This window comes from Bactrocera tryoni, chromosome 4 (assembly GCF_016617805.1).
Source record: "Bactrocera tryoni isolate S06 chromosome 4, CSIRO_BtryS06_freeze2, whole genome shotgun sequence".
NCBI lineage: Eukaryota > Metazoa > Arthropoda > Insecta > Diptera > Tephritidae > Bactrocera > Bactrocera tryoni.
The window spans coordinates 53,350,821-53,364,992 of NC_052502.1; the positions used below are offsets into that span (position 1 = coordinate 53,350,821).

The window sequence follows — 14,172 nt, forward strand, 5'->3', positions numbered from 1 at the left end:
CTAGTTTTTACATTTCTCTGCCTTCGCGCCAACTTTCAGCTTACCACAGCGCTTCTGTCGCGTGACACCCCAATCTGTAGGAGAAACAGTTACAACAATTCATGAAAACTTTTAATGACAACTTTTTTTAGATTTGTACTTACTCTTACGTGGCTTCGCTTGACAATTGAGTGTCCGCAAAGCGCACCTGTTGGCCACCCGACGACAGAGCTTCTTATTTCGACTACGCACGCATAGAGCTGGACCGGCGGCTGTACATTTTAGTGACTTAGAACATTTGCGAGGTAAGGCCCGTTTTACCATTCTTGGTTTCCTAGTTACGGTTATAGTTACAGTCCAAGTAGGTGGACGTTTAGTTGGTGGTGTTGGTCTTTTGGTGGGTGGTGTTGGCCTCAACGTTATTAGTGGTGGTCTTCTGGTTGGTGGTGTTGGTCTTCTCGTTGGTGGGAAAGTTGGTCTTCTTGTTGGAGGCCTGGGTCTCCATGTTGGTATATTTGGTCTCCATGTTGGTATATTTGGCCTCCATGTTGGTATACTTGGTCGCGGTAATCTCTGTTTTTGGAACTTTAAGCCTACTGGCAATACACTTACAGGCAACGCACTTACTGGCAACACACTTACAGACACATCGGGCTGAGCATTTGTTATCATAAATATGGCCACTAGCAGTGTAGCACCAAAAACTAAAATATAAAAGTTGGTCAGAGAAAGAATTTTATAAAATGAAAACGAGGAACTTACGGAGCTTAAATAAATTTCTGAACATAATGCTGGAAATATCGCGACTGGGAAGTTGAGGCTCAATTGATGTCTGGCCGTAAGTTCGGCGGTAGTTTTATACTTCGACTTTGTCTTAATATCTTTACGGAAAGAGACCGTTGAAGAGTCTTCCATTACAAAAATTTTCTTTACTCTGGCTAAACAGCCATTGTTTGAGTAATAAATATTGCTTTTATATTAAGAAATGTTTATTATAATTTATTGTTTTAGCAGACATGTAACTATACAGATATACCGGTCCACACACAATAGCAATAACAACTGTGGTAATAATAACATTAAGATTTGTACGGCGCCTGCCTTCTTCAAGATGTTTTTGTTGCGGTTTCTTTTATAATCAAAAAGTAAACAATTTAATCCTTTATTAAGCATGTTTTTAGGTTTCGTTGGTAAACACTTTAAAGCCAAATTGTGCAGAATTATCCAAGTTTATGAAACAATAAAGCTTTAACTATTTAAATACCAAGAATCTTTCGTCACGTTTTTTTTCATTCCTCCTAGTAAAAGTACTGATATTATTTGTATATTATTACTATATTTCTTCTGAAAAATGATGTACCATTAGTAAAAAACCAAATCATGCTTTATTCTAAACTATGGTTCGGAACTCTGCTTAGTTTTTTGCGCTGGCCTTTAGCATTGTCCTGAACCAGCTAGTCTTGTTCCACTTGACCCGGGCTGGACGGCTGGCCGGGTCGGCGGTCGTGATCCTTGCCTGGCTGGTCTTGGTGCAGGCGCATTCCCCTGAAATGCTGGTCTCGGTATCGGAAGTGATCCCTGCCGTACTGGTCGCAGATGGCCCAACAAGGATTGTTCATTTGCAGAGAAATATTTCAAATAAGCACAATGTGTTTGGGTCAACAATGACGAAAAAATAAAGGCGCCCAAAAAAACTAGAAAAGTTAGACTAAGTTAAAATATTTACAGAAAATTGTTTCATACTTACTAAGGAGCAAAGTGCGTTTAGAAGACATGGCGTTAACTACTTGAAATGTGTTTGAATTGGGATAGATTTCTATACTAAGGCAGGTAGTCGAATAAAATTGCGTATATTGTGTCGCTGCTGTTTATATACGAAAATGTAACGAAAATAATATAAAAGTGTGCGAAGCTTCAGATAATACTATTTTTATCGCATTCAGGTAGCAGACATTCCGAAACGTGCGACCTAATATTTGATAAAGAGAAAGCGAAATATAAAATTGGATTTATTACGAACCTAGTTTTTAAGCCCAGTTTCCACTTTTTTGAAGCTTTTTTATACCATCAACAGGGAATATTAAGTTGCTATGAAGTTTGCAACACCCAGAAGGAAATGTCGGGGACCCTAATTCCTCCTTTTTTGAGATATTAATCTGAAATTTTGCAGATTTTCTTCTTTTTCAGATCGGACGGTATTTGACATATATACATATAAACTGAATAATCGAAATCTATTTCTTCTACCATAGCTATTATATTTAGTACTATTAGTCACGCAATGTCGTTAGGAATATTGTCCAAAATAACGCTATAATGTCCAAACATATTGGTGAGAACAAATTGCTCTAGCATAAAGAAGCTAAACTATCAAAATAAAGCTCTTGTATGGAAACTTTTTCATTCGTGAAGGGTATTATAGCTTCAGTGCAACCAAAGTCAACGTTTCTTCCTGTTGCTTATAATAATTTTTAACCCTCTACCAGCCGCATTCGAAAATAAGCTGAATTTAAAAATCTTCTTTTCTCTGCTTTGCGCAGTCTCCTTTTCTGTAAAAAGGTTTCTCGCTTTCCTATAGTCTCAAGATGTTAAGAGTGCTTTAAAAAATCTCAACGGGGAAGGATATAAATGCAGCGATGATTGAGACAGTATAGCTAAGGCTGAACCCACACCGGGTTAGTCAATTATTGAAACAATTCGTTTCCTTCGTTTTTATACTCTCGCAACAAAGTTCCTTAGGAGAGTTTAATAGTTTTGTTCACATAACGGTTGTTTGTAAGTCCTAAAACTAAAAGAGTCAGATAAAGGGTTATATATACCAAAGTGATCAGGGCAACGAGTAGAGTCGAAATCCGGATGTCTGTCTGTCCGTCCGTCCGTCTGTCCGTCTGTCTGTCCGTCCGTCTGTCCGTGCAAGCTGTAACTTGAGTAAAAATTGAGATATCATGATGAAACTTGGTACACGTATTCCTTGGCTCCATAAGAAGGTTAAGTTCGAAGATGGGCAAAATCGGCCAACTGCCACTCCCACAAAATGGCGGAAACCGAAAACCTATAAAGTGTCATAACCAAGCCATAAATAAAGATATTAAAGTGAAATTTGGCAAAAAGGATCGCATTAGGGAGGTGCATATTTGGACGCAATTGTTTTGGAAAAGTGGGCGTGGCCCCGCCCCCTACTAAGTTTTTTGTACATATCTCGGAAACTACTACAGCTATGTCAACCAAAGTCTACAGAGTCGTTTTCTTCAGGCATTTCCATATATAGTTTAAAAATGGAAGAAATCGGATAATAACCACGCCCACCTCCCCTACAAAGGTTATGTTGAAAATCACTAAAAGTGCGTTAACCGACTAACAAAAAATGTCAGAAACACTAAATTATACGGAAGAAATGGCAGAAGGAAGCTGCAGCCAGGCTTTTTAAAAATTGAAAATAGCGTGGCGTCGCCCACTTATGGACCAAAAACCATATCTCAGGAACTACTAGACCGATTTCAATGAAATTCGGTATATAATATTTTCTTAACACCCTGATGACATGTACCAAATATAGGTGAAATCGGTTCACAACCACGCCTTCTTCCAATATAACGCTATTTTGAATTCCATCTGATGCCTTCTCTGTATGTATATATTACATTAGGAACCAATGATGATAGCGGAATAAAACTTTACACAAATACGGTATTTGAAAGATATGTAAATCACTGATAATTAAATCTCGATTATCAAAAAAAAAAATGTTCGGTGACACCCGAACTTAGCCCTTCCTTACTTGTTCTAAGTAGTTTTATTCCAAAACAGGTCTATGGATAAATTAAAACAAAATTAGCACAACCACAACATTAAAATACTTAATAAAATAGACTTTATTGTTCAACGAATGACAATACTAATAATTTATTGCTTATATGATTCATCTCTGCTTTTAGCCTTCACACGATCACCGATCTTGCTGGCCATAACACACTTGCGACAACGATAGACCCACACATCGTCGCTGCTACCTTCAATGTTTTTATCCACGCAACCCTCAACAATGGCAAGGGCCTCAGCCTCATCCAAATCCATTTTAAATTGCTTAACAACACGATCGACATTATAGCCCTCACCCTCGCGAAAGATACCAAATTTCTTTACGGTACAAAGTAAGTACTTGCGTACGGGCTCTTCATTGGGATATTCGAAGTTCTTCATTTTTTGGATGTATTCCTCACTGAGTGGGAAATTCTTAAGGCATTCCTGGTGGATAGCCTTGATTTGGGCAACATTTTTCGGCATCCATTCATCTTCAGCGTATGCCTAAAAGAGGGATTATATAATGTATAGTAACGGTGTTATTTATTTGTGTGATGTACATACTAGTGCAACGTGTGCAAGGATCACAATGAAGAGTTTCATTTTGCCTTTGTATTCGTTTGACTTCTCTCGCTGGACTTAGAGCACAACTGAAGTATGTAACTATTGAAACCCCATATTTATATCACATTCAGTTCGATTGTATTTGTTTCATACTTTGTTTGCTGCTTGATTGCTTTACTCTCAATAATGACACACAACCGTTAGGTGAACAAATTTATTAAACTGCCCGCAACTTAATGCGAGGGTGCCATAAGTAAGGAAGCTGTAAGTTCGGGTGGAACCAAAAATGTTTACTCTCACAATTTATTAAGTTATATTATAGGTCGAAGATTCACTTATGAAAAGGTAATCGCCGAAAATTTTATATTCTTGCAACTTGGAAGAATCAAAGCCAGGGAAATATTTTAAGGTGTAAAACCAATCACATTGACCGATATTTTCGATCAAAAGTCAACTGTAGGTACTGGGGTCGGAATATTCGATACCTAAAGACTTGAACAGTTTTTGTTGTATCTGGTAATTTTTTGACCATAATGTGGCATACACTAAAGACATTATTCGCGCTAAACTTCGCGTTATATTAATTGCTTCTTGGTTTGTGTACTGGAAAGTAAAGAAATTTAAAATTGTGCTATATGGAAAGTAGGCGTGGTTGTTGTCATAGAAATGTGTTGTTGACATAGAAATGTGAAAAAAATAACATGCACCAAATTTTCGAAATCGGATCCCGAGATATGGGATTTCACCAAAAAGTAGGCGGTGCCACGCCCATCGTCCAATTTTTACCCTGGTCCCTATAAAGCTCTGTCATACCACCCCGTTGACGCATTTAATTATTGATTTGTCGCGCTTTTTGTTGTTTTGAACAGTACCGTTATATGGTGAGTGAACGGGGTTTTTATCCGATTTCGTCCATATTCACACTATAGGTAGGAGTTCGTGTAATAGTCGTGCTGAGTGCATTTGGTTATTGTAGCTTTAGTGGTTTCGGAGGTATATATATTAAACTTATTAGAGGGCAGGGCCACACCCACTTTTTCAAAGTTTTATTTTTCCACATTTTCCATATTTTATATGTTAATTTGTTGCTTCATTATGGCACTTTATACGTTTTCGGTTAATGGCGATTTGTGGGCGTGGCAGTCGTCCGATTACGCCCATCTCGAACTGTTTTTTTTATTAGGAAACCTGCATAGCAAGTTTCATGAAGATATCTCAATTTTTACTCAAGTTACAGCTTGCACGGACGGACGAACGCACGGACAGACAGACAGTCAACCGGATTTCAACTTTAAACGTCACCCTGATCATTTATATATATAAAAATAACCCTATATCTAACTCGATTATTTTAGGTGATACGTACAGCCGTTAGGTGAACAAAACTCTAATACTCTGTAGCAACTGGTTGCAAGAGTATAAAAATAATCGAGATAGACATATAGTTAAATACAGGGGCGGATCCAGAAATAAACATGTACTTGAAACATGAATATTATGATATTAAATATCTTTATACAGTTTAATATCATGGTGGAAAAATTGACCTTCTAATATCTTATGTTGGCCAAGTTTTGAGAATCTTTCGAGAACTTCTTCTACAGTGACTTCAATTTCATGGTGCGTGTGCAGGCCCATCAATCTATCTTGAATGAAGTGATCAAGTTCACATTTGAGATTCAAACGTCGCACGATGTTGTCATTATCCAAAAAACATTTGAATCTATTTATCAAGCAGTCAATAAGATTTTCCATTTCTTTGGTTTTCAAAGCTTCAAAGCATACTTTTTCAGGAAGCAACAAACTCAGTTGAAATCCATTCAATACTTCTCTAGAAAAGCTCGTCTTCAAATTTTCGCCGATTGTATCCAACAGAAGAATGGACTGAGACCCTGTAGTATTATTCGCTAGTTCTTGGTTTTTCTTCGCCAACTTTCCGTTCTGCCGCTATTTTTTCGTGTCTGAATAAATGGATCGAAAATGAACCTCAGATTTTTGTCTTCCCGATTTCGGGACATTACAAGTAGCATATCTATCATATTTGATGCCTTTGCCAGATCGATCGATACTTTTTGAGTGAATGAGTTATAATTATATACAATTATAAATTCATATTTTACGACGGCGACGATGAGTATCGTTGCTTTTTCTGCTGTTCCTTATTTTTCTAGTTACTAATTTTTGTCAGAGCTTTGACGATCAACAATAATTTCGCCAGTTTGGGTGTGTTCGCTAAGAGTGGTAGTTTGAAATGTCCCCCGTTTCACCCCTCTGAATCCGCCATTGGTTACATATATGTATATATGTATACATAACTGATCAGAATGACAAATCTGAGTATCGATTCACACGCTTTTGGAAGGTGAAGAAAAACCCAAAGGAATCCATACTTTCAATCTCTCATCGAATTTGCGAAAAAAATATCCAAAAGAACTACGAATGGGAATTAAGATGGAGCCAATGTAAGTACCCTGCCAATTAAAGAACCCTTTATCCCGAATATTGATATTGGACAGGCAATCTAAACTCACAGCGTTAAGCTGATTCTTAGGCAATAAACAATCCTTACCTAAACAACACAAAGTAAATGCGAAATTTAATTAAGCGATCCAACATTATTTACCACACCATGCATACATATATTAAAATCGAACGTATAATTATAAAAATTACTCAGAATTACTCAAGGCAATAGGACCTCATCCAACATACGACCCCATGGCAGAGCCCGTAGCATCACTTCAGCATCAGAAAATGAAGCCACGTCTCGACTCACAAGTAATGATAACCACCACACGATCCGAGCACCCACTACCCACGGACGAACAACCAATACTCACTGTTATGAAGGTTGCGAAGTAAGCAGAATGATTTGCAACTTACCCTACAAAGTCACCATTGCAAAAACCACAAAAACTACGAGAACGCCATTAAACATCGCTATTGTGTTACTGATTAACTGGGTTACATAAAATGAAAGGATGTACAAGCAGGAATTTATATACCACCTGGAATGAGAAGAACACTCTTACACCGTTATTCAAGGCTATTCCCAGCCAACGAATTAAAGGAAAGGAATTAAAACTTAAAACTTTTATATGGAGACACAATCTTCATACTTAATACTCGCTCTTGAAACTCTTACAGACACAGTGAATATCTATTTGTAGTGCGATGAGTATCTTCATTTGGAATGCTGCTCGATCATCACACAATTTAGTTCTGCTTGACCGTCAATTTAACAGCAAGAATTAATGTTGGAGCTTGAAATAGATTCTACCCACCCATCATCAGAAGCGGGTTGCTTAACTCAGACAATTTCAGAAAAGAAGAAGAGCGGAAAATACAGTATCTTCCTGGACATTAACTGGTCCATATAATAGTCAACAATCCAGAGTATACTCGCACTTTTGATGACTCAAACTGAATTTTATCAATTAGTACCCCCCACTAAGCTAAATTTACTTCGGAGATACTGCAAGGCGGTCGGGATGTTTAAGGCAAAATATAAACACAACGAATAAGACAATGAAGAAACATTATTTACACATACCCACACAAATATAGGCAAATAAGTCTACACTACCCATAATATACATACAATATTGAATTTTATAATGTTCACACTAAAACTAATTGTCTTTATTTAAAACAAAATTGGACCCATTCGTCGTGTAGTTATTTATTTTTTTTGGTTCCCCACCGCTCTTAAGAAAGTAAAGCCTTCACACGATCACCGATCTTGCTGGCCACCACACACTGGTGACCACGATAGGCCCATACATCGGCACTGCTGCCTTCTAAGTTTTTATCCAAGCAACCCTCAACAATGGCAAGGGCCTCAGCCTCATCCAAATCCATTTTAAATTGCTTGACAACACGATCGGCATTATAGCCCTCACGCTCGCAGAAGACACCCAATTTCTTAACTGTACAAAGCAAAATTTTACGTGCGGGCTCTTCATCGGTATATTCGAAGTTATTAATTTTTTGGATGTATTCCTCGCTGAGTGGGAATTCCTTGAGGCATTCTTGGCGGATAACATTAAGCTCTGCCATAGTTTTCGGTATCCATTCATCTTCAGCGAAAGTCTAAAAGAGAGATTACATAAAGTAAAGTAACGGTGTATTTCTGTTTGTATGTATGTATGGGGTGTACGTACGGATGGGATGTACGTTAGAGCGGGCCGATTTTTATCTATAAAAACGTGTAGACAATTTAAAAAATCTATATGAACGATTGTATGCGAGATATGTGACATAGTTGTCCGATTTGAATGATCTACGACAATTGATCAATAGAATATCAAAATGCCCAAAAACTGGCGACCAAAGTTTCATGATCCTTTAAAACCGCCGGTTTTAGACCCATATTCTCTTAGACGAAGTTGTTTAGAATGAACTGTAGAACATTTCCCGCATACGCGATTTTTTGTTTTTGTTTTTGGTTCTTTGTAAATCAACCGTACCCGTGAAACAACTGCAAGAATCACAAGGAAGAATTTCATTTTTGATTTCCCTTTTGGTATTCGAATGACAATTCGCGTTGGACTTAGTGCACAACTGATTTGATGGAATTATTGGAATTTCAAATTTATACATTCAGCTCGGCTGATGAGCGAGCAAATGCACATTTAATTTTTTTTTACTTTGTTTGTTGTTTGCTTGGTTTAACGCTCACTAATGACGCGTAACCGTTAGATGAACAAAATTACTATGCGCCCCGCAACTTAATTCGAGGGTGTTACAAGTAAGGAAGGGGTGAATTCGGGTGTACCGAACATTTTATGCTTAGGCAACTTGGAGGGATCAAAGGCAGAGAAATACTTTAAGGTGTAAAATGTCAACCAGAGGATCGCAATTCAAGCAATTTTACATATACTCTGTACATATATTGACCCGATTTTATCTATTATCATGCCACGAACGAAAAAAATGTTCCCTGAGTTTCATTAAGGTACTTTTTAATCATATGGTGTAAAATCAGCCGGATGTTCGAAAATCCTGATATTACTTGGTTATATACCGGTTAACACTGACCGATATTTTTGGTCAAAAGTCAACAGCAGACATCACATTTACGGTATTTGGGGATTTTAATAGTTTTGGTTGGATTTGGGAAATTTTTGGTCACAAGGTTTAAAGTATATTTAAAATAATTATTAGTGCAAATTTCTATCCCGTTATATTAATTACTTCTTGATTTGTATGTATAATGGAAAATGAAAGAATCAAGTGCTATTTAAAGTTGTGCTATATGGGAAGTAGGCGTGGTTGTAGTCCAATTTTGCCCATATTCGCAATATGACATAGGAATGTGAGTGTGAATGTCACGTATTAAATTTAGTTGAAATTAGTCGGTCGGGTTCCGCGATATTGGATTACACCAAAAGTGGACGGACGATTATGTCTTGCTCAGATTTAGGTGATGCAAACAACCGTTAGGTAAACAAAACTATTATACTCTGTAGCAATATGTTGCAAGAGCATAAAAATGTTGCAAAAGTATTCAACATTAATGATTGCAATCAATTATTAACTTATATTATAGCTATTATAGTCTCATTACGAAAATATTGTTTTATGTTTTTGCAAATTAACACATGTTCAAGTGTGCTCACTGATGCGTATTATTCGGTCAGCTTATTTTCGATGTGTCACATTGTGCCGCGAAGTAAGAGAAATAAGTGTCCAGTATAAGAAACGTTTAGGAGCAGCCTTTCTAACCAATCATCTTAAATATTAAAACTGTGGGTGTAACCGAATACTTACATATTTTACATTCTTCCAAATTAGAGCAATTAAAAAATGTTGCGAAGGAATTCAAGTTGCTTTATTTTACAAAATCGTGAATAAATTACAGTTAAATGTATCTACTTATTAACTTACGACAAAAATACTAAGACTTTGTTCATAATAAATTCTTAATTTATTCTTCGAAATCTATATCGTCGCCATCAAAGTAATCCCCCTTCGTCCAAACACACTTGTGTCAAAGCGGTTGCCAATCTTCGAAGCAGTTGTTAGAGTCAATTTCCGGAATAGCGTTCAATTTGCATCACGTTTAATGTCTTCAATAGACTCTAAACGGTTTCCTCAAGTTGTGTTGTTTGAGTTTGCTGAATAGCCAGAAGTCACACGGCACTACATCAGTAGAACACGGTGGTTACAGCACGATAATGGTTAAAAATTTGGCGGAAAACTAAGGAAGAATCAATACCGTATGCGACGGTGCATTATGGTGTAAAAAACAAAAGTTGTCGGCCCATAATTTCGACATCTTTTTACGAATAGCTACGCGAAAATGACGCATAACACTTAAATAGTATTCCCATTGACAGTTTGGTCCGTCGGAATGTTTCCGGAGCGCATCACACCTCGACAGATGGAGAAAACATTAACATAATTGATTTGTGACGTGGGTTTTTCGGCTTCGGCTCAATTTTGCCGCGATATTTGGGCAATTGATCGTTTGTTTCCGGGTCGCAAGCATATTCAGATCCACGGCCAGTAATAATACGTTTCATGACATCCAGGTAGTCGGAAAGCATCGTTTCACATTAACGCGACGCTGTTTTTCGAAAATATTGAGTGAACTTGGAACTAATCGTTCTTTTACTTTTCTTAGGCCCAAATGGTGTATAAAAATGATTTTCACTGATCTTTTCGTTATTTCAACGATGCCAGAAAGGCTCCTGACTGTTAATCGCCGATTCTCAAGCACCATTCCTTTATATTATTGACGTGTTGATCATCAGTAGATGTTGCTCGTGACAAACAATTATCACCGAAAGCCTTTTCCAACATTCTGAACGTTTCGGCATCAAAAATTAGACTTCATACACAAAATATAATGGAACTTCTTAGTTGAATAATTTCATCGTAAAAATCGGCGAGTGCACTTTATGTACTTTAGAAAGACAAGAGGTACTAAACACTTAGGATTATTTTGATGTAACGTTTGGCACAGATGAACCTGAGGGTCATACCAACCTAGAAAAATAAATATGTATGTCGACGAATGGATTTTCGCGCGAAATTTAAATCAAAAAGTGTTACTATTTTTTGCTCACAGTAACTAGACTAGACAACAGTTGGGTGAACAAAACTATTACATACATATGTATATAATTAATATGAATCCATTCGTTCTTTGACGTGAATTATCGTGTTTCTCGGAGCATAGTTCGTTGGTAGTTTTTTCTTTAGTTTTAATATTCCTAAATATAGAGCCTTCCTTATCACTTTTTGAACAGTCGATAAGTTCATTTTAGCACCAGTATTTGCCCGGATCTTAACGGTCGATGCATGAGAGTTTTATGATTTTCTTTATTTGCTTCATTTCAACCATAATCCGAATTATTACGAAAGAAATTGTATGTGCGTAACTTTTTAACTTCTGCCGACTTATATATGTATATATGTATGTATGTATATAATATGGTGTTGTAAATCGTAATCGTGCTTCTGCATATGGTTCGGTATTTTATGGTTAAACTACTAACAGGTTCATGTTTACTCTCTAACGAATTCCGCCGAGTATCAAGACACGTTTCTCCACCCTTTTCAAACGAATTCGGAATAAGATAACCTTCTGCATTGGAATCGATCGATATATTTGATAATTGAATCGCATATAGATAAGGAGTGATATGTCTATATTTTAAAGCTTCGCTTTTCCGAACAAGATTTAATTAATATATTTAACTTTGCCTTGTCACAAGATCCAATGCAAAGTTTTCGGAAGTATGTCTGATAAATGAAAGCTATACTTTTGTGCACAAATTTAAATAAAATAAAACTTAACCACACAATTACAATACTTAATAAAATATACTTTATTGTTCAACGAAGGGCAGTTCTAGTAATTTAATGTTTTTTGGCTTCTTCCTTGAGATTTTGAATGTAAGCTTTCACACGTTCACCGAGCTTGCTGGTCATCACACACTTATGAATACGATAGGCCCATACATCAGCGCTGCTACCCTCGACGTTCTTGTCTGCGCAACCCTCAGCGATGGCAGCGACCTCAGCCTCATCCAAATCCATTTTGCATTGTTTGGCAACACGATCGATATGATAGCCCTCATGTTCGGTGAAGATACCCGCTGCCTTAGTGAGACAAAGCAAGTACTTGCGTATGGGCTCTTCATCGGGATATTCGAAGCTCGAAATTTTTTGCTGTTGTTCCTTGCTAAGTGGGAAATCTTTGACGCATTCTTGGCGGATAACGCTAACTTCTGCATCATTTTTCGGCATCCATTCATCTTCAGCGTATGCCTGCAACGGAGATTACATAAGATATAGTAACGGTGTAATTTATTTGCGTAATGTACGTACGTACCAGTGCAACGACTGCAAGGATCACAATGAAGAACTTCATTTTGGATTTTGGCTTGATTGGTTTTCCCCGCGGGACTCAGAGCACAACTGATGTTTAGAACTATTGCAATCCCATATTTATACCTCCAACTCGGCTGGTGTATTTAGCGATCTTTTTAACTTAAGCTTGTTGTGATTAATTTTTTTTTCTGTTTTTGTGCTCAAATTTATGTACCACAACATACATACATACTTACGTACTCACAAGACCTTATCTCATTAATAGCCTCCAAACACTGACTTGAGCATCGGTTATTGGGAGTACATGCGTATATTAAACACGGGTGAGTAAATTGCTTTTCTAGCTAATTCGGGTCAAAAGTGTACCTGATAACTTTCTTGTATCAAATTTTGTACTTCTAACCTAATTTCGTTGTGCATACATCTGTTGGGATTACTTTGAAGAAGGCGACAAAATAAAAATTGATGAGTAATTAAACATTTTGCTCTTTATTTGTAATTTTCAGGTATCACAATGTATGTGTTATTAACTCAACACAGACTAACAACTCTCGGAGAATATTATTCGAGCTGCAGAGCTTAATCAAGCAGGTATAGTTTTCTATAAGAGTGTACAGTTGCTGACGTACGCCGATGATACTGATATCATTGACCTCAACCATTGCGTCGTTACTTCTGCTTTCTCTAGTAGTGAACGGGGGCCAGACGAAATATTTCCTGTCATCAAACAAACAGTCGTCGCACTTGCGACTTGGCTCTCACGTCACTGTTGACAATCATAACTCCGAAATCGTAGATAGTTCCGTCTATCGTGGAACCCGTGTCAACACCAACAGCAATGTCAGCCTCGAAATCCAACAAAGAATAACTCTTGCCCACAAGTGCTACTTCTTACTGAGTAAGCAACTGAGAAGTAAAGTCCTCTCTCGACGAACAAAGCCATGACTGTATAAGTCACTTATTATTTCCGTCCAGCTATATGGTGCAGAGGCATGGACGACGACATCCGATGAGTCGACGTTACGAGTTTTCGAGAGAAAGGTTAATGATCCTTTCCGCTTTGGCAATGGCGAGTGTCGCATTCGATGGAACGATGAGTTTTACGAGATATAGGACTCCATTAACTTATGTAGTTCAGCGAATTAAAAGACAGAGGCTCCGCTGGCTAGGTCATATCGTCTGAATGGATAAAAGCAAAGTGGTGTCTGACCGTTTTTAAACATAAATATACTCGTAAATAAGGAGAGTGCGGCAATTCATATTCCGATATTGGAAAATCTTATTGAATCCATGTGCGATATGAATATTGAGAGCTATTCTCTTGCAAATGTATGAATTTTATCGAGAAATTTATATGTTAAAAGAACAACAAAGTTGCCCAACCAAAAAGCTGGAGACATTAATTCAATTTATTGAAAATAAATCTATGTGGATATTCTTTATTCGACAGAAAAATATGCTTGGAATTGGGATAATACTTTTTAC

General features: G+C 37.2%; 4 protein-coding genes across 4 annotated transcripts; all 4 read right to left on the reverse strand.

Moving 5' to 3' along the window:
- Positions 1 to 766, reverse strand: LOC120773532 (non-classical arabinogalactan protein 31-like). The gene is made up of 3 exons (XM_040102488.1): positions 742 to 766; positions 144 to 683; positions 1 to 74 (listed from the first exon to the last, which is right to left on the reverse strand). The coding sequence occupies exons 1-3, from the start codon at positions 764 to 766 to the stop codon at positions 1 to 3; spliced, it is 639 nt and encodes a 212-aa protein (XP_039958422.1).
- Positions 767 to 3,833: 3,067 nt separating this feature from the next.
- Positions 3,834 to 4,413, reverse strand: LOC120774489. Its single transcript, XM_040104159.1, has 2 exons — positions 4,345 to 4,413; positions 3,834 to 4,284 (listed from the first exon to the last, which is right to left on the reverse strand). The coding sequence occupies exons 1-2, from the start codon at positions 4,381 to 4,383 to the stop codon at positions 3,883 to 3,885; spliced, it is 441 nt and encodes a 146-aa protein (XP_039960093.1). The 5' UTR covers positions 4,384 to 4,413; the 3' UTR covers positions 3,834 to 3,882.
- Positions 4,414 to 7,950: 3,537 nt separating this feature from the next.
- LOC120774490 (general odorant-binding protein 99a-like) lies at positions 7,951 to 8,894 on the reverse strand. The gene is made up of 2 exons (XM_040104160.1): positions 8,814 to 8,894; positions 7,951 to 8,436 (listed from the first exon to the last, which is right to left on the reverse strand). Exons 1-2 carry the CDS (start codon positions 8,850 to 8,852, stop codon positions 8,053 to 8,055), a joined length of 423 nt encoding a protein of 140 aa, XP_039960094.1. The 5' UTR covers positions 8,853 to 8,894; the 3' UTR covers positions 7,951 to 8,052.
- Positions 8,895 to 12,162: 3,268 nt separating this feature from the next.
- Positions 12,163 to 12,744, reverse strand: LOC120774488 (general odorant-binding protein 99a-like). Its single transcript, XM_040104158.1, has 2 exons — positions 12,689 to 12,744; positions 12,163 to 12,624 (listed from the first exon to the last, which is right to left on the reverse strand). The coding sequence occupies exons 1-2, from the start codon at positions 12,725 to 12,727 to the stop codon at positions 12,214 to 12,216; spliced, it is 450 nt and encodes a 149-aa protein (XP_039960092.1). The 5' UTR covers positions 12,728 to 12,744; the 3' UTR covers positions 12,163 to 12,213.
- Between the last annotated feature and the right edge of the window lie 1,428 nt (positions 12,745 to 14,172).